This window comes from Monodelphis domestica, chromosome 5 (assembly GCF_027887165.1).
Source record: "Monodelphis domestica isolate mMonDom1 chromosome 5, mMonDom1.pri, whole genome shotgun sequence".
NCBI classification, from domain to species: Eukaryota; Metazoa; Chordata; class Mammalia; order Didelphimorphia; family Didelphidae; genus Monodelphis; species Monodelphis domestica.
This window is the reverse complement of record NC_077231.1, coordinates 126,053,358-126,074,651: the sequence shown is the minus strand read 5'-3', so window position 1 is coordinate 126,074,651 and position 21,294 is coordinate 126,053,358. Positions and strand designations below refer to the sequence as shown.

Here is a 21,294-nt window from a genome sequence, read left to right as displayed (position 1 = left end):
ACAATGGTAGCATGGTTGAAAAAAAAAGAAAAAGTGGGAGAGGTTGGCAAGAATCAAAATAATTCAAGACTGTCTATAAACATTATTTGAACCATAGATATTCTAAGTGTAAGATCCTTGTCTAATGACCAGTGAAGCTCCATAAACATATCAATATTGACAATCTTTCTGACAAATGAAACAGAATGGTATTAGGAAGTTATAGCTAAATGGAAGGATGACTCCCAGGTTCTCTATGGACAAGAAAATAAAAGAGTTGGTGAAGCTGATTTTACTGTTTGAAAGGCAGAAAGAAATATAATTTCATAGGGCATTTGAGTATTTGAGCCTTACAGTGAACATAAGATGAAAGACTGCCATAAACATGATTGTAGCTTATGTGCCAAAATCTATATTAGAAGATGAGGAAGTAGAGAGTTTCCGTGAACAATTCAATATGATCCTTCAAATTAAATCAATACATACTTTAATATATGAGCAAAGAGGAGGATCATGAAAAATATATTGGGAAATGTAGCTCAGAATCAAGAAGTGAAAGATAAAGGCTTGTAGACCTAAAAAGAATCATCAGGATTATAAATCATAAATACTTTCTTCTGGGAGGGATTCAGAAGACACTGGCCATGAGCACAAATATCATTGAAAAAGAAATTATAGAAACAAGAGATGACTTCTTACTGAGTATATAGTAAGTGCTTAATGAATTCTTATTGACTGGTTGATAAGAGTTTTGAGATCACTAACGTGGGTATACACTTCAACAATGCAGATCACAATTCATTTCTACCCAATTTATATAATTCTTGTCTGAGTTTTCCCACAAATTCCCCAAATAAGGGTCCATCCACAATGGAGAGGCCATCCTCACTTTTCCTTTACATTGCAGAGATATTGCGGACAATATTGACTCATTTTCATTACATGACTAACCAGCTCATTTTTGGCCATGGGCAAGTTACTAAATCTTTCACTGCCCCATGAAATTCAGAATTATAAATTGTAAAACAGCTCTAAATCTACATTGGTAGAGGAAGCTTTTCCATTGGGAATTCTCTAACTCAATGAAACCATAGGTTAAGACTAAAAATGGTTTAAGATACTGTTACAAATCTTTATCTCAGAAAATTACTTAGAAGTTTCCTGAGCAATTTAATACCAAAGATATGTAAAATGTTTTGAAAACACTCTATATAAATCAGTAGCCATTGTTGTTGTTGAATAGAGTCCCTTCCTCAATAGTTTTTGTTTTTGAGTTTGGGAAAAATTAAATTGTGATGAATAATTTTTTCTAGGACTTGATTGGTCTGTTTCACTGTTCTATTTTCTATTTTTATTTTTTTCTTAATTTAAAACCCTTACCTTCTGTCTTGGAAAGCAATACTGTGTATTGCTTCCAAGGCAGAAGAATGATTAGGCAATGAAAGTTAAATAACTTGCCCAGGGTCACACAGCTGGGAAGTGTCTGAGGCAAGATCTGAAACTAGGACTTCCTATCTTTAGGCCTGGCTCTCAATCCACTGAGCTACCCAGATGCCCCCTCTATTTTCTATTTTTAAATGAGTATTAGAGGGTTTGTTTAATTACTGTTTTGGTGGTATGTTTTGACAACTAGTAACATCAAACATTTTACTCTCCTACTATATTTCATTATAGTCTTTGATTGTCTTGAATTTTTAGTGATCCAAATGAATTTTGTTATTATTTTATTTAATCCTATAGTATGACCAATTTAATGATGTTTCACTCTACATGGTAAGTAACATTGAAAGCAACATCATTATATTGGTATAGTCAGCCAAAGTATTTATTTCATTTTTATTTTTTCAAATTGTCTGTTTCCAATTATTTGGGCTCTTTTATTTCTGGGGAAAATGTTTTGAAGTTCTATTTATACTAGTCCTGTATGTGTTGATTTGTTAATTATAGAATATTTGCTGGAGAGAGAGAGACAGAGACAGAGACAGAGGCAGAGAGACAGAGAGACAGACAGAGACAGACAGAGACAGACACACACATACACACACACACACACACACACACAGAGAGAGAGAGAGAGAGAGAGAGAGAGAGAGAGAGAGAGAGACAGAGAGAGAGAGAGGATTCCTTTGTTTAGGGCCTTTGCTATCCACTGGGCAACTGCTCATTTAATGAAACATTTGATCTTCTAGCTTTGCCTCCTGATTCATTGGCTTCTGGTCAAATAGACTAAGGTGGTGGAAAGTATTCTCCTAAGGAGTTTTAGGACCTTTGGGTTGAGGAATTCCATAACAATAAAACCCATTTATAATACATGCATAAAAGATACAAGGATAGCTAAGTCAAATAACTGTCCATTCTGGGTTCTAAGAGGCAAAATAAATACATGATGGTTACAGGAAAATCTGGCACATAGAAATATACCCTAGAAATACAGGCTAGTTATGATAATGACCAAGTAAAACACTATTTAGGTTTCAGGAGATAAAGGCAACTGTAACCTTTTCCAAATGCACTGAAAGACCTTTTGAATAAAACAGTTCTTATGACTAAACTAGACAAACATACATACAGGGATTAGTAGTTTACCAATTCAAATCTACATTATCTTCTACCCTTGAATCTTGTGCCTCCTTGGCTGACAATTTTGAATTACTCCCTGACATTCATCTTGCCCATATCTGCTCTCATACTGCAGAAGGCTTCCTGAGCTAAGCTACCTAGAGAAAATATATACAATCATGTTAACACAATCCACCAAACATTTATGTCCTCTTACCTAATTAGTAGAAAAGGAATTAAAAAAAAAGACTCATGTAGATTGTGCATTTGTGTCTTAAGACAGAATTTTATCTATTTGGACCTCTACTCTATTACTGAGCCCTAAGGATCAATGGAGTTTTCCATCAGCCCTGTAACTGAACCTTTGTATATGTTTTGTCTCCTTTTATTAGAATACGAGATTCTTAGGACTGTTTTGGATTTTGACTTGTATCTATAGCACATAGTACGGTGCTTGGCATGTAGTGAGTGCTCAATAATTTTTTTCACTTGTTTATTTACCATCTTCTCCATTACTATTTTTCCTTGATTGACCTAGAGTCATATTCCATGGGTATCTTTGGCCATTTTCTTCCCTTATTCTCTTTTTATGAAAGTAAATTCCTCTGGGGAACTATGTAGCACAGTGGATAGATTGCCAGGCTTGTAGTGAGAAGGACCTGAATTCAAATTTGGCCTCAAACATTTCCCATCTGTGTGACTTAACTCTAATTGCCTAGCCATCACCACTTTTCTGTCTTGGAACTGACACTAAGACAGAAGGTCAGGGTTTTTTAAAAAGGAAAGAAAAGAAAGTAAAGTCCTTGAGGACATGTGCTATTTTTTTTTTTTTTGGTCATAGTATTGTCAATACTTCACACAGGTCCTTGAATTTTTTTGTTGGAGGTCGGGGAAGAAGACTTATTCCTAGGTGTATCTACTGATAGAATGCCAACTCCTACCCAAAAATGTAAGTTCCCTGAGGGCAGAAATTGCTTCCTTTTTTACCTCTGTTACCTCAGCATTTAGCATAATGCCTGGCATATGACATGGGCACTGTACCCCAGAAACCCAGGCGAACTATTATCAGGGAAACTCCCTTGTTTTGCCTCCTCCTGACTGAGCCTAAAAACACCCAATGACCCCTCTAGGGTCCTGAGATGACTATCTTCCTTTGATTGTCTTCTGGATGGACAGAAAGATGCACCTTCAGACCACACCTCGATCCTATCAGACATCTGTTTGTTCCCTAAAACTAAGGAATCTTTATGTCCCCAGGCAGACCCCAGTATGATCACGCCACCTCATGCCTGAGTGACTAACTCTGTTGTAAAAAGTATAAAATCCCCAGAACTGATGTCATCTGGGGGAACAGCCTTTCCTTTCATGCTGTCCTCCCAAAGAACTGCTCCCCATCTTGCTGTTCTATCTTGCTATCTTCCTAGCCACTCTCAACATTACTTTCTAAATTAATAAATCTCTTTTTGTTTTTAAGCTAAGTTTTGGAGTCATTGCATGCTTGCAAAAGGCATCCTTCCCAAACCCCAAGGGTATCCTTCCGTGCCCATAACAGCATATTCTAGGTTTATCTGATGTACCTACTTTCTTTGCTGGTGCCACTGATTTTTCAAAGATTGTAAATAGATTGTCATCAATTGCAAATCCCAGAAAGGGTGGGATTATCTGTTAACTGGATTAATAAAAGATATTGGAAGGCAAATAATAATCATTAAGAATATAGGATTTCAATGGTTTGGGGAAACTCCCAGTCTGGGAACTTTGTATACTAACAGAGCTCACAATCTATGAAGTCTTAGAGGATTGCCCAAGGTTCAGAGAAATTGCAATTTGCTCATGATCATACTGTGTATGAGTCTCACTGGTAAGATCTGCACCCTGGTCTTCTTGATTGGGCTCCTGATGGTCCCGATAGGTCATGTTCCTACTATGCAACATTGCTTCTCAGTATAAGATCTTCAAAGAATATTGTAGCTAGAAGGTACCTAACCTGCTTTGCTTTTATAAATGAGGAAACAGAGTCAGAAAAATTAAAAGTGACTAGTTCAAGGTTTCACAAGTAGTAGGTGACAGAGTTGAGACAAACAAATGTCTGATGAATCCAAATCTGATGTACTTTCTAGTTGTAACATGTAGCATAGTGCTCTAATAAATAGACAGATGCTTGTGTCAACATGGAAATCTAGGAATCCCAAACTTGTTACCTAGTGGGATCTGATGAACCCCAAGTTTCAGGACTAGCTTGTAGATTGGAGACCCCAAAGCTTGTACTTGTTCCCTGCTCTCATGGAATCTACCCTAAAGGGAATTACTAGTTTGCAGTTTCAGACTGAGTGGGAGACCCTAAGAGAAATGACAATCCTGGTTGGGTAAGACTAAGCATATGCTAAGGATGCTCTTTGTTTTAGGTAATCTCCCCTATTGTATTAGAACCAGTCCCAAGAAGATCCACACCTGAGCAGGAACCATCCTTTAGTATCCATTATAAGCAGCTCCTTCTCTTACACCCTAGCCTCTACCTATGATTCCTTTCCCAAGCTACATGGTATCCTGTCAGTGTAGCTAGAACACTCCCATTTTCCTTGTAGTAGAGATGTCAGTCATCTTTCCCTGCCCCTGGATTTCCAAAATGGTATATAGGTTCCCCAAATTCTTTTGTTCCTCAGAGCCCATCCTGAGTCGTTGGCACTCCCAGGGGTCAGTGACCAAGACATCCAGACTCTGTGCAGTCTTGTGGAGCAGCTCTGTTGTCGTGACCTATTAGCACTGAGACCTTTAGCGCTGAACCCCTTTAGCCCTTGATTAAAGAGTGATTTTGACTATGTAATAGTTCTGTGTTTTTTCTAGTTGACATAATGGAGGTTCCACCGAGATCCAAAGTCCCAGCTGCCTGAGCCCTCCTGCTAACAAGGACCCTGAGACTTGAGGTTCCTCACACAACCTGTTTGGGGTTGGGTCAGGAGTCCAGTTAGCAAGGGCCAGGTAAGTGGCTCTGGGAGGTAGGACTCGCATCTCGTGTTTGGGAGTGACTCGCTCTTTAATTAAGGGATTGTTGGTTGGGCGTCTGTGGGGTACACAGAGCTGCATCATCTATAGCCACCTGGGCGCTATTGGACATGGGTAACAACTTGTCTGTTGTTCCCAAGGGAAGGTGGGGGCAGTCAGCAGCTCAAAGAACCATCTAGAAGTGCAGCCGCAAGTTATATGATTTCTAAGTGTGGATGCAGGTTAAGATTTCCAAGTTAACACAAAGTGCTTAGTACATTTCCTGGCATGTAGTAGGAACTTAATAAATCATTTTTCCCCCTGACTTCCTTCCTTCCTTCCCTTACCCATCTTTTCCTTACTGCCTTCTTCAGAAGACAACTCTTCAAATCCAAGAAGAATTCCTTCTACATGTCAAACAAATGATCATCTAACCTTTGTTTGAAGATCTCTAATGGAAGGTAACCTACTTCCTCCCAATGTACCACATTCCATTTTGGGATAGTTTTTATTGTTGGTGAATTTTTCCTTATATTAAACCTAAATATGTTTCTTTGTGTCTTCTAGCCATGTCCTATTTCTGGGCCCCATGGTGCTTATGCTGAAAACTAAAATCACATTAGCCTTTATAGTTTCCATGTTACACAGTTGACTAATATTTAGCTTATAGTCTCAAACATTTACATGGGGGAAAATCATTAGTCATAGTACCTTCATTACGTTCTTTATGTGAGTAGGGATTTCTTCATTCATTGTGTATGTACCCTTCTACAAATCTGTGTCTGGCATATAGAAATCAATAAATAAATAGTTGATGACTAATTTATCTCATACTGATGAAGTTGATTTTAACCCAAATTTTCTTATTATATATGATTATCATTTGAGGCTGATGAGATCTTTTGAGACTCTGACTTGTCATCCATTGTGTTAGTTATTCCTGCCACCTTCCAATCTTTCCTCGACTTATTTGGATATATCTTGTATTCTACTCTGCCCACACACAGAGAATATAAACGTTTTGAGATTAGAGGTTGTTCCCTTTCCCATTTGTACCCCAAAACCTAAGTATTCAATACATATTTTAAAATTGAATTAACAATACTAATGGAAAGGGAAAGTGAAGCAGATAATAACCTTATTTAACAAAAGAACAATAGCTAACATTTGCATAGTGCTTTAAGGTTTACAAAGAACATAAAATATTACAAGTCATTTGAGTCACAAAACAATTGTTTGAAGTAAGTGCTAAAATATTCCCATGGAGAAAGAGAGCAGAACCAAGATAGCAGAGTATAGGCAGCAACCTAACAGAACTCTCCCAGCATTTCCCTTAAAGCAACTTTTAAATACTGCCTCAAATCAAATTTGGATTTTGAAGGGGCAAAGCCAACAAAAGGCCAGGATGAGAGACATTTTTCCAGCCTAAAATATCTTAAGAGGTCTGCAAGAAAGGTCCATGACAGTAGTATGTGTGACCAGCCACAGTCTATGGCAGCACTAGCAGGTCTTTGAGGCAGCTGCTGCTTCTGCTTCTGGATCTCTTAGCTCCAAAAGCTAAGGGGGGATTGGTAAGAGATTTGGGTAACTGGTAAGAAGAGATTAGAGGGGACTTTTTGCTGGCACTGGGTGGCAACTTTATTAGCACTGATTGACAATTCTGGGTCACAGTTGCAGGTAAGAGAAGAATATATGTGATATTTTGCAAGAAACAGGGGCCATGATATTAGTTCCAGAGTCAAAAAAGAGTGTTAGTGCTTTTGGCTGCAGAGGAACAGGAACCCTTCCTAGGTAAAGATCAGAGTACAGACCAGGAGAGCAGCAACTATACCTCTCCCTGGATCACATCACATTGAAACCACCAAAAACTTTCAGCCCCTAGAATTAGCTCTAAAAATAGTAGCAGGAAAAAGCCAGTATCTTTCTATACCCAGATGAGCAGAGTCCAACTTTAACATAAAATTCAAAGCCAAGAAATAGGCTAAAAAAACAAGGAGACCAAAAAAAAAAAAAGAAGAAGAGGAGAAAGAGGAAGGGCAAGAGGAGGTATACAGGGAGGGGAAGAAGGGGAGGGTGAGGGGGACCATGGTTATATGATAGCAAAGAAGATCAAGAAATAAACTCAGAAAGAGACAGCTATAAACAAAAGTTTAAAGAAAAAATGCTAATTAGATCCAAGTACAACAAGAATTCTTGGAAGAGCTAAAGAAAGTGATAACATTAATGGAGAGGAAATTGAGAAAATAAATGAGTAATGCAATAAAATTACATAAGGAGAATTAACAGGTTGCTAAAAAAAAGGCACCAAAAATACTGAAGAAAATAACACCTTAGAATTGATCTAACAGTACAAGACACACAAAAACCCACTGATGAAAATAACTACTTATAAAATTGGTCAAGTGGGAAAAGAGGTGCAAAAATTCACTGAAGAGAATAATTTATTAAAAAACAGAATTGAGCAATTGCAAGCCAATGAGTCCATAAGCCATTAAAAAATAAGCAAAACAAAGTCAAAAGAAGAAAAGAAAGAAAACATGAAATATTTCATTGTGAAAACAACCAAACTGGAAAACAGATCCAAGAAATGTAATTTAAGAATTATTGAACTACCTCGCCACCACTATTTAAAAAAAAAAGACCCTAGACACATATTTTTAATAAATACCAAGGAAAACTGGCCTAATGGCTTAGACCCAAAGGGTAAACTAGAAATTGAAAGAATACAATGATCATATCCTGAAGGAAATCCCAAGAAGTATTATAGTCAAATTTCAGAGTCCCACTGTCAATGAGAAAATGTTGTAAGCATCCAGAAAGAAACAATTCAAATATCATGGAGCTGTGGTCAGTATCATACAAGATTTAATATTTACATGTTAAAAGAAAATCGAAGGCTTAGAATATAATATTCCAGAAGGCAAAAGAGCTAGGATTATAACCATGAATAATGCACCAAGAAAAATTTAACCTTTCAGAGAAAAAATGAAATAAAAAACTTTCATGCATTCCTTGTAAAATGACCAGAGCTTAACAGAAAATTTGACATTCAGACTAAAGAGAAGCATAAAAAGGTAAACCTCAAAGAATAATCACAAGACACTCAAGTTAACTGTTTACATTCCTTTATGGGACAATGATATATGTAATTCCTAAGAACTTTATAATTATTAGGACAATTGAAAGGAGTTTATATAGACAGAGGGCATGAGTATTGCTGGGATGATATTCATAAAAATGGAGGAAAAGGGATGCATTAGGAGAAAGAAGGGAAAGGTAGAATGGGGAATTTTTTTTCTTTTCATTTAAAGAGGCCCACAAGGAAAAACTTTTGTAGTTAAGTGAAAATGGGGAAGCTGGGCAATGCTTAAAACTCACTGTCATCAATTGGTTGAAAGAAACAAGAATGCACACATATGCATATAAACATATACTCAGCTGGGGTCCAAAAATGTAACTTACCTTCCAGGGATATAGAAGGGGAAAGGGACAAGAGATATAGAGTGGAGATGATAAAGAGAAGGGAAGACTAAGAAAATCAATGATCAGAAGCAAAACATACTCAAGAATGGAAGGGATAAAAAAGATAGAGAAGGATAAATAGGAGAAAATAGGGTGGAGGGAAATGCACTATGAGTAAGCATAACCATGGATGTGAATGGTTTGAGCTTACCTATAAAATGGAAATGGATAAGCAGGATGCATTAAAAAACCAGAATACAACAAAATGTTGTTTACAAGAGACAAACGAAACAGAAAGACACAGACATAGGATTAAAATAAAGGGCTGAAGCAGAATCTATTATGCTTGTGTTGAAGTAAAAAAAAAAATAGGTGTAGCAATCATGATCTCAGACAAAATAAAAGCAAAAATAGACCTAATTAAAAGAGAGAGTCAGGAAAACAACATTTTGCTGAAAATAGCATAGATTGTGAAGTGATGTAAAAATTTTTGTAAGCAAGTGTCTCTGACAAAAGCCTCATTTCTCAAATACATAGGGAACTGATTTAAATTTATAAAAAAGGGCAATTCCTCTCTCAATTAATGGTCAAAGGATATAAGCAGGCAATTGTCAGAAGAATAAATTAAACTATCTATAGTTATATGACTAAAAGCTCTAAATAGCTATTTTTAAAAATTAAAAACCCTTACCTACCATCTTAGAGTCAATAATAAGTATTGGTTCCAAGGCAGAAAAGCAGTAAGGGCTATATAATTAGGGTAAAATTACCTGCCCAGGAATACGCAGCTAGGAAGTGTCTGAGACTAGATTTGAACCCAGGACCTCCCATATCTACACCTTCCTTTCTATCTACTGAGTCACTTAGATGCCTCTCTGAAGAGAAAAAGAAAATTAGACAATTCTGAGGTACCACATCTCATCTATCAAAAATGACAAATATTGGAGGAGATGAGGAAAAATAGGTACATTAATGAAATGCTGGTGGAATAGGAAACTAATCCAACCATTATGGAGAACAATTTGGAATTATGATCAAAGGACTATAAAATTGTGCATAACCTTTGACCCAGCAATAGCAACATTAGGCTTTATTTTCATGTGAGTCTATAGGAACAAATAGCTAGAATAAACCAATCTTCTGTTTGTATACAATTCTATCACAGTCAAGCAAACACTGCTGTAATTTGGGGTAAGAAAAAATGTTCTAAAATGTTTATGTTCAACAATGAGGCCATTATATAAACTTGTTTACATGTTTCAATGGAGAACCCCCCACTAGAAAAATTCAGAGTTATATGTAAAGCTATTTGTTAGATGTAAGCTAAGTGATATAAGCATGGATGTAAGTGATGGAGAATGATTTAATTCATTCAATTCTATTTAGTTTCAAGTTCTATACTCCACAACAGAGCTTCTTTACTTCTTTTTTGCCTTAAATTCATAGTGTAATAAGGGAATATAAATTGATAATTTCTAATGAGAATCTAGGCTAATCTTCTGAAGGACAGAAATAAAGTAGATTTTATATCATTCAGTGAAAACCAGGCAGCACAAAAGACAAAGGAATACTATATTAAAAGATATAACCTTCTATTTTAGAGACACAAATGTGATTAACATGTCTCCATGTAGGCAACTGGAATCACTAGTAAGTTATGTTTTGCATTTAAAGTCTGTTGATTCCTAAGGCACACATGGGTGTGTGTGTGGGGGGGGGGTCTGTCAGGAAAATTTTGAGAAAATGAGGTCTGGGCTGCTTAATTCTCACTCTTTATAATCATTTTAGTACAGCTTTGAAAGGGCAGCATTTTTATATTGTTAATCCTAAGTACCTAACCATTCTTCCAGAGGCCTGTAGTCATTCCTGTTTAAGAGGAACTAATTAAGAAAAGTAATTCAGATAGTGAAAAATGCAAGAAAATTTCTCATAAAATGTAAAATGAATGTAGTCATATCTTATCCCCATATTTATATATATGCAAATGCCTATATGCTTTTTATCAACTTCTTCCATTGTAATCCTTTCAACAGAGAGCCTCTAGAATCAAAATTTTATTGATATATTCCAGAAAATACCTAATCTTCTTGGTCTTTTATTACCCACATATTTAATAAATTTTTTATAAGATAGCTTTTGGAGACAATTACTCCATCTAACAAAAATCTAAAATCCTACAATAATATCAGATTTCTTAGCTGCTAGTGGTATTATTCACTATTAAACATGACATGTTAAATTATGGTGTATTTTACAAAAGCACATCTATTGCCATTATCATGAGTTTAATTATAAGTATAGACCTTGATGTACATTGTTATAACCGTAATGATAGTGCCAGGAAACTTATTTTATGAACTGTCAATTTGTCCTGACTGAGAAGGAAGCCAAAGAAAAATATAGCTTACAATTAACAAAAGGGATAGAAATACTTTGACCAATAAGAAAGCCAAAATTATTGTAAATACAAAATCTGATTATGTACTTCAATTTCTTTGATGTAATTCCATCAATATAGATAATCCCTCTACTTTCACATACCATACAACCCATTTAATCTTTGAATTCTTTGAAATGTTGTTCATGTCTGTCTATAAATTCACCATAAAAAATGTGCCCAACATGCTACAGACCCTCCTCTGTGTTTTGAATACTTTATGGACACCAAGGTAATAATCAGATTGCCCATTTTTATGCCATACTCTTGTACCTTTACATAACAAGATTAGCTCCTTTTCTGATCATACATATTCAGAGTGGGATGATTGAGTCTCAAACAGATGGCACAAAGAGGAAGGTGAGGTTGGACCTCCAGCTTTGCAATCACACTCAAATTTGATCTCATGCATGATGGAGTGGAATTGCTCAGGTGACTATGAACACAAATAAAATTCAACCTTAGCAAACTGAATTAAAATATTATGCAGTTAGTTATTAAAGAGAAAAACTTGCCATTACAACAGTAGTCAATGACAATGGATCCACTACATTGTACTCTAATGCCTCATTATGCAGTATCTTTATGAGGAAGCAGAAATGGCACCTAAAATGAAATTTGGGAGAATGACTGATTAAATCTAAAAGAAATATATGCTGGAAGAGATTCAATTCTAAAAGCAATGAGATAATGATTTTTAAGAGAGCCAAACAAGAGAAGATTCCAAAAATATGGCAAAATGACATTGTATTAATATCCAAATCAAGTAATTACTCATATGCACACTTCCTCCTTTCTATCAAATCCCTTAAATCTTTTTGAGAATGGTTTCTGCATATATAAAGTGTGTCAGTGATGAAAACATGAAAAAGGAATGGGAAGGCTTTAATAGATTTTTTCCACAGCCACAAAACTTACTAAGAAATATAAAGAATGCAAGAACCCATTGTATCCGTTATTTGTTGACAACTCCCCCAAAATAATTTTATTTGATAGTACTTCTAACTAGTTTAACTAGTTTTGTGGTCTTGGCAAATAATTTGACACCTCCAGACCTTTTGTTTTCTCATCTCATTTCTAATATGAGGATAGAGAACCCAATAATCTTTAAGGTCACTTTAATGAGTCCATAACTATAGGAGCTTAAGAAAAAGGATCACTGAGATCTGGAGTAATCAGAAAAGGCTTTATAGAGAAGATGCTGCTTAAGCTAGTTCTTAAAGGATAGGATTGGAATAAACAGAGAAGGGCTATAGGGAGGAAGTTAGAAATAAATGAGCTAAGGGAATGATACTTACAATAAAGAAGGGGGGGGGAAACCTGACTAAAACAGAGTCTATAAGGGGGATGGAGAGGAAGGGAGAGATATCACAGTCGAGGGAAATGTTGTATAGGTAGGATGGATACAGATTTTGAAGGATCTCAAATGTCAGGGAGAGGAATTCTGATGGTATATAACAATGGAGAGGGTGGAGGTGCATGTTGGGAAGAATAATATAATAATAACTCAAATTTAAATAGTATCTTAAAGCTTACAAGGTCATGTGAAGATTGGATTTGGCTCTCTCCTGATTGTAACAATGAAGGTACTTAGCTCTTCCTTGATTGTGAAGATTAAATTGTAATCCCCTGTCTATTTTTAAATTTTAATACCCAAAGTGTAAACATAGTACTTAAAGTTGAGTATGGAGATCTACCCATTTTGGATTTTAAGCACAAAAAGGCATGAATACTCATTTCATACATTGAGTAGGAGGTCTGGGACCCACTTGTGAAAGAGTGGGCAGTCCTGGAGTGAAACATCAGCTGTAAAATTTAGGGGAAGTGACACAAGAGAAAAAGGCCTTTAAAAGTGGAAACAGAGACACCCAGAGGACAGACATTCAGACTTGGAGTGAAGAAAGACTTGAAGGGAGTCACTTGGAGTGACATCACTTGGAGTTGAGGCTGATAAAAGAATCTACTGATTGAACTGACAATGTGGTGAATGTAAAGGCTGACTTCCTTCCTTGTCCTTTCTGGAGGCGTGAGCCTCTGGGAAAAGCCCATCATCTTGAGACTCCTTTCCCCTGACTGGGTCCTTAGAATTTGTACCTGGCTCAGAGAAAGCTGGAGTGCGCACTCTCTCTCTCTCTCTCTCTCTCTCTCTCTCTCTCTCTCTCTCTCTCTCTCTCTCTCTCTCTCTCTCTCTCTCTCTCTCTTTCTCTCTCTCTTTCTCTCCCCCTTTTCTCTCTTCCTTAATGTCTTCCCTCTATTATAAAAATAAACTACCATAAATTCCATTTTACTTTAGTAATTAATTTTTGGGGATTTAGAAATTAAATCCCTGGTGACCAATTAAATATTCAGTCCAACCATAAATTTAACAGGCAGCTGGGTGGTATAGTGGATAGAGTATGGGGCTTAGAGTCAGGAAAACTCATCTTCCTGAGTTTAAATCTGATCTTATACTTACTAGTTGTGTGACCCTAGATAAGTCCTTTAACTCTGTTTACCTCAGGTCTTCATCCATACAATGAGTTAGAGAAGGAAATGGTAAACTATTCTAGTATCTTTGCCAAGAAAACCTCAAACAGAATCATGAAGAATCAGACATGACTGAAAAACAACCAAACAACAACAAAATTTTATAAACCACTTTCCTAATAACTCTGTTATAATATGGTACAGACATTATTATCCCTACTCCATATGAGAAACTGAGGTTCAGGGATATTAAATACTTTGTCAAGGGCAACAAATCTGATAAATGTTGGAGCTAGAAACTAAATCTAGGTCTTTTTTCACACCAAAACTATCACTATCTCCACTGTCACCCAATATTTAAGAAAAACCAGTAGTGGTATACAGAAAGGAATGGTGCCTATTGGCATAAAAACAAAAAGGTTCTAACAAAAACATTTTTATTCTGCAAACATGCTCTTAATATGTTTGAGAAAAGTTATAGGGCATGATTTAATTCATTTAATTCTATTTAGTTTATTCTATTTCAAGTTCTATACTCCAGACCATGGTTTCTTCACATTTTTTTCTTAGACCCCCTCCCTTGGCAATCTGGGAAAGCCTCAAAATATTTTTAATGCATAAAATATAATACATAGGATTACAAAGGAAATACACTATATTGAAACACAGCTAAAAAGATATTTTTAAAAATAAGCTCACTGAAATGAGGGGTTGTCCTTTGATTGGGGAATGGCTGGACAAATTTTAGTATATGATGGTGATGGAATACTATTGTACTATAAGGACTGATGAACCAGATGTTTTCAGAAAGAACTGGAAAAACCTACATAAACTGATGTAGAGTGAAATAAGCAGAACCAGGAGAACATGGTACACAGTAACAGCAATATTGTGGAATGATCAAATGTAATTAGCTTTGTTACTAAAAGCAATGCAATGATCCAGGATAATTCTGAGGGATTTACGAGAAAGAATGCTATCCACATTTAGAAAAAGAACTGTGGTAGTAGAAATCCATAAAAAACAAACAAACATATGATTAATCAGTTATTTATATGGGTATATGATTTGGGGTTTTGGTTTTTAAAAATTACTCTATTACAAAATGAATAATATGGAAATAGGTTTTGATTGATAATACTTGAATAACCCATTGGAATTGCTTGTCAACTCTGGGAGTGGAAGGAAAGAGGAGAGGGAGACCACAAGAATCATGTAAACATGGAAATTAAAAAAGAATTTTTTTGGAAAGTTCATGGGTCACAGGGTAAGATCTAGAATCTTGCTGTTAACCTGCAAGAGCTAAAAATTATTCTTTGTGTTTTCAAATTCATATTCCACTAACTTCTCAATTCTATGCTCTGTTTGCCTTATCATAGTACAAAGATGGTCCTAGGACCTTGAAGGCTATTCCAATAAAGAAAAAAATCACCACAAATGCAAAAAAATTTCAAATTGTAGGCCCAGTGACAGGTTATTTGTCTGTCATCTCAGGATCAAACTAGTTAAATTTAAAGAGGCTCAATTGGATAGATAGATAGATAGATAGATAGATAGATAGATAGATAGATAGATAGATATAGATAGATAGATTGATTGATAGATAATAAATATATGAATTATATATATAGATAGATAGATGAATTATATATATGTGTAACAATAAATAGTTTTATGATATATATGGATGGATGGATAGATATTATATGAATTACATATATATATGAATGGATGGATAGATTGATGGATGGATTCATACAAACATACATACATATCCAACTACCTATGAAACTGTCTACACAGGCCTAGAGGAATTGCAACTGATATTCAGGTAAGAAGCACCACACCAAGCAAATCATATATCTTATAAAACATTTAAATATATAGGTGCATGACCTATGCTGAAAATCCTTTGGAATACTCTGAAAACTAGAGTTGAAAGGCATCTCTAAGGTTGACAAAGAATCTATATAATTACCAATTGAAATCACATATTTCTTTTTTGTAACCATATCCTTATATTCCTTTAAAAGCCAGAAAGAATGACAAATTTTCCAATTAAGGGCAAAAAGGGCATACTCTTTTATTTAGTTTTCACATGGAAATATTTGAGCTGAAGTACAACTGAGACTGCTCTAGGTTGATATTTTTTTCATGTTCATATCTGTCTTCACTTGTCATGATGTGAGCACAGATATGTTCCATATGTTCTCACATTGCCAAAGAAAAACATGGGCAGATGTGCACAGCAGAAATAATTTTTAACTACAGTCACATAGAAAAGTCAATCATCACCAGCCACTCAACACTGATGCTATATGTGAAAGGCTGGCTAACTGTCTGGACTATTCATCAAAGCAGTTCAGATGACACCAAAGTCAATGGCTATGTAGTTTATTGCAATGTCAGTGCCCCTGCCTATTTGGGATGAAATGTAAAGACTGTAAATTCCATTGTGCAATATATAATATGGATACCACTTCAAAAAGGAAAACTACTCTGTAGGAGTTTGTGAAGAAAATGTGCATTGCAGAATAAAACTTTCTACTGTACATGGTCATTCTTTCAAGAGTAAGTGTCTCATTTGGGGGGGGGGCATGTAAATAGCCATAGTCTCAAAGCTCATGCTTTGGGGCACCTTTCAGAGTCAAAAGGTAGTAGAAATCAGTAATAATTTTCTTTTCAATAAACAGGTAAGAAAAATAGAAGACAGGTTAAAAAAGGGGGGGATGAGTGCCAAGTCAATGGGTTCAAGGATAATAAATTCTAGCTTATTACTATTTAATAAAACTGTTCAGAGAAGGCAGTTAGTTGGCTAACAACTATTAACTGAGAGTTTACTGTGTGCCAGGAATAAAAAGAAGGGCAAAAATACAGTCCCTACCCTCAAGGAGCTCACACTCTAGTGCATGAGACACCATAAAAATAACTATGTGCTTACAATAAGCTATATAACATACAAATAGAATGTGCCGAGTGGAGGTAATAGGAGGTGGGGTGGAGAGTGGGAAAGAACTTCATTAGAAGATGGGATTTGAGCTAAGGAAGCCAGAGAGACCAGAAGATAGAGGTGAGAAAGGAATGCATTTCAGCTTGGGGAAATAGCTAATGAAAAAACCTGGAGTCAGGAGGTATAGGGTGTCATCTGAGAGGAACAACAAGGAATCCAGAGTCTGGATCAAGTGTGTAAAGGGGAGTTACATATAAGACAACTAAAAAAGATAAGAAAGGAGCAAAGATGCAAAGCAATTTATTTATTTATTTATTTATTTATTTTTATAAACCCTTAACTTCCATCTTGGAGTCAATACTGTGTTTTGGTTCCAAGGCAGAAGAGTGGTAAGGGCTAGGCAATGGGGGTCAAATGACTTGCCCAGGGTCACAAAGTTGGGAAGTGTCTGAGGCTATATTTGAACCCAGGACCTCCCATCTCTGGGCCTGGCTCTCAGTGCACTGAGCTACTGAGCTACCCCCTGGGAAACAATTTAAATGACTATTTTATATTTTATCTTTGAGATACTAGAGAATTTTTAGAGTTCATTGATGGGGGTGGGGTAACCCTTAGGACTTCAATACAGGAAAATAACTTTGACAGTTAAATGAGGATAGATTAGAGAAGGGAAAGACTTGAGGCAAAGGGATCAATTGGAAGGACTATAGCAGTAGACCATGAAGACAAAGCCTTCTATCAAGGAGGTGGCACCAGTGAGAAGAGAAAAGACTGCCTATACAAGAGAAGCTGTGAAAATAAAATAGAATTTTAAAAACTTGGCAATTGATTGGATATGGATTGGGGGAGGGGATGAGGTTGTGAACCTAAGTAGCTTAGAGAATGGTGGTGCCCTTACTAGTATTAGGGAAGTCTGGAAGAGGGAAAAGTTTTGGGGAAAAGTAAATTAATTCAACTTTGGACATACTAAGTTTGAGATGCTTACAAAGAATCAGCCAGTTTAAGTTGTCTAAGAGCAATTGGTGATGCAAGCCAAATTTTTTAGGGGGGAGGAGTAGAATAAAACAGAAACCACTTGATGATCTAATTTCAAACAAACAAAATAATGTTGCTTCTTGATTAATTGTTCATATATTAGTCTTATGATATGTTATAAAAGTTGTTTGAATTTGTGTTTCACTAATATGTGGCCAAAAGCAGCATATGGGCTATTCTATACATGGGGGCTTCAATTCAGGTATCATGGGTAAGACATGAACTCAGATTTGTTGGCTATCAGAAAAGCTAGGGAGGGAATATTTGGGGGAGTTTATTTCTTTTCTTCATGGATGGTTTCTGATTCATCACATGAGTAATCACACTAGATTCAAATATAATGTTTTTGATGATTCAGCCATACCCAAAGTCACTCATTAAACTGATAGTGAGTAGCAGAACTACAATTTGTATTTGGTTCCCTGATTTGAAATTCAGTGTTTTTTCCACTTCACATTGCCACGGGGTTAAGAAAAGACTTTTAATTTTATGTCAAAAGGTTTTATCCTTATGATACCATATGTATGAAAATTGTCCTTAAAAATGAATCTTCCAAACATTTTCAGATATTTAGATGCTATGTGTCATAGTCAAACACATAATGAATTCCATTTACCTTTTGTTCATATATTTGTGTTTTGAAGATTGAAAAGGTAGGGAAATTTACAATTCTTTAAAAGATTTCTAATTGCATTGATATACCCTTCAATATAAATCATATTGCCTTAGTACATGGTTTTACTGAGCTTTCCTGCCCACACTTCAAATCACCAAATGGTTAGATTTTAGGTGATGAGGATCTTCAAATAGCAGAAAAACCTCAGACGCTTCACAAGAAACTGCAGGCATTCACAAGAACAAAGTCCTAAATGGGAAGTGCTATGCTAATCAAATTTTCCCTATACAAAAAGCTTTTAGAAATTGTTAAATTAAATCATTTAATTTAAATCTATTCCGTTGTTGCTCCTCCTGGTAGGTCTAAAATGCATTGCAAAAGTTGCTCATGAATTTTTTTTAAACTTATTCTTGTATGTCTTATTTTCTTGCCATCACAGTAAGTCCAAATATACTTAATACTTAAGGATTTATAATTTCATAAGTAGGAACATTCATTTCACTGGCACAGATGTCACTCCCTCTATACATTAGATGATCTTTGAGATCAATTTTTTTATGCAGCCAAACTGATGATGAGCCTTTCTCATCTTGGCTTGTCCCCAGACAACAGACATCACTTGGCCTATACTCAAAGCTTTTGCAGCTTGGTAGGACCTGTCAAAGTTTGTAGTTTGGCTAAGCATTTGACCCAGAGTCACTACTATGGCAAGATGAGCAGGACTTTCGTGGAAAATGTGAGAGATTTAAAACAAACCATCATTCATTGGTGTAGCATCAGTTTCAAACACAAATATTCACTAATTCATGAAGTAGAAAAGAATTGAACATCTCTGATATGAGAACTGTTTCCATCCATTAATATCTCCTGGGTGCCCTGGATTAGGTATTACTGTAGTACTAAAAGGACAGCTCCCATTCTCTTGTCTACATTCTTCAATCTGCTGAGGAATGCAGAGACTTAATGAAAAAATTAAAACAACTCTTGAAGACAGAGTGGAAGATAATTAATTTACAACTTCACACCACTTCTCAGGAAAATCTTCAACAAGTTTGTATTGTAGAGTACAGTCACAGTAACCTGCAAGAAACAGTTTTAAAAATAATACTGGGGGATCTTGGGCAAGTCACACCACCCCTTTAGGCCTCAGTTGCCTCATCTGTAAAATAAGGGGGTTGAACTAAACAGCCTCTGAAGGTCCCTTTCAGCTTCGTTTTTGAGCCTGTGCTCGTTATTTCTGCTTACTGCAAATGTATTCAACGATCACCCTCTACCCCAAACCCCCAGAAAATACTTGAAATTCAGTCCTCCAAAGTAGATATTGCAAAGTTAACTGTAACAGAATTCTAAACATTTACTATTCTTGAGGGTACCTACCCAAATATATCAATATTCCAAGGACTTATAATTCCTCTCTTTTTTAGAAAAGAAAAGAAAAAAATCATAGCGCTATTATTTAGCGTTGTCTGATAGCTGAGATAATGATTTGCAAAGAGGTTTCTCCACAATACTCCATCTGACTTACTCTCTCAGTTCAAGGAAAATGCCTAATTATAGTTAACATCTGAACTCTACATCCAGGAAAGAAATTAAAGACAGCAATATATACTCTTCAGGACTGGGGGAAGCGAAGCAACGGCCTAGGTGTACGGAAAGTGACCTCATTTTTCCTTACGTCTTTTCGTCTTTTCACCAACAAGCCCACCTTCGACTCTGACTCCCATTCTGAATGTTGGGGGTGGGGAAGCACAATGGGAGAGAGGCAGGGGATGGGGCAAACTTCTCTTACTGTTCTACCCTTTCCCTATAAGGCCCCACACCAAATACAAAGAAAGATGAAACGAATAAAACATCCATGTTCAAGTCCAAGAGCAAAACTGGCTCTCCCAGTTGCAGCCATCGCACATCTGTCCTATCCCAGAATGCTGGCTCGCACTGTAGAGGGCAGAGCCTGGCAGGGCTAAGCCAGCTTGCGCTGCGGCCAAAAAAAGGCAGCTCATGAGGGTGTCGGCGTTTCCCTTACCTTGAGGAGCACAAAGAGCCAGAGCAGGGGCAGGATCATGGGGCTGCCGCTCGCCCTCGTGGGCCGGCTTCCCATAGCAGCTCTGGAGGGTCCGAGGGAGGGATTGTGCGGCGGTCTCAGCAGAGGCAGCCGGCGCCCCCCGCTCGGCTTCTCTAGCTGGTTCCCCCAGCCCACAATGGCGTATTGGTGCCGAGGGATCAGATGGCCGGCATCGTCGCAGCTCCCGGGGGGCGCATCCTTCCTTTTCTCTCTTTCCGACAACTCCTCTTCTTCCTTTTCTTAACCTGGGTTTCTCCAAGGATGTGCCAAGCAGTCCTGGCTCTTTGATGGCTAGCTACCGCTGAAAGGATGGGGCTTGGGGATGGGCGAGGCTTTGCTGCCAGCCCAGCTGTTCCTGGAGCCGCAAGGTCCGCGTGGTGATGAGCCGGGAGTCCCAGCACACCCTACCGCTCTCTAAGCATCCTCAGCTAAGAAGGAGCCTCTTACTCTGAAGGCTTAACAAGATAAGAAGCCTACCATCTCTCTTTCTCCCTACCAGGGCCCGCCCACAATCTCTTTCAGATTCTTCTCTTGGCTCCGCCCCTCATCCCAACCTCACCTCCCCATCTTCCTACCTTCTCTCAAACAGAAGGACTGTTACAAGTAGATTTTCATGCATCCTACTCTCAGTTCTCTAACAGGCCTCTTCCTTGCCGTTGACCAGGCTTTTCTAGCTCCAATAAGATTTCTATTCTATTCTATTCTAAGAGAGATAGGAAGAAAAGGAGAAAAAGAGGAAGGAAGGA

At 36.9% G+C, this 21,294-nt stretch overlaps 1 protein-coding gene across 2 annotated transcripts in view; it reads right to left on the bottom strand.

The window, feature by feature from the left end:
- Positions 1–21,068, bottom strand: part of PTPRO (protein tyrosine phosphatase receptor type O) — a 235,591-nt gene extending 214,523 nt beyond the window's left edge. The window contains exon 1 of one of the 2 annotated variants that reach the window (XM_056799294.1): positions 20,510–21,068. In XM_056799294.1, the coding sequence (XP_056655272.1) occupies positions 20,510–20,584 (75 nt within the window). In that variant the 5' untranslated portion in view covers positions 20,585–21,068. The remainder of the gene's footprint in view (positions 1–20,509) is intronic. The other variant, XM_056799295.1, reaches the window with a different exon arrangement.
- Positions 21,069–21,294: the final 226 nt, after the last annotated feature.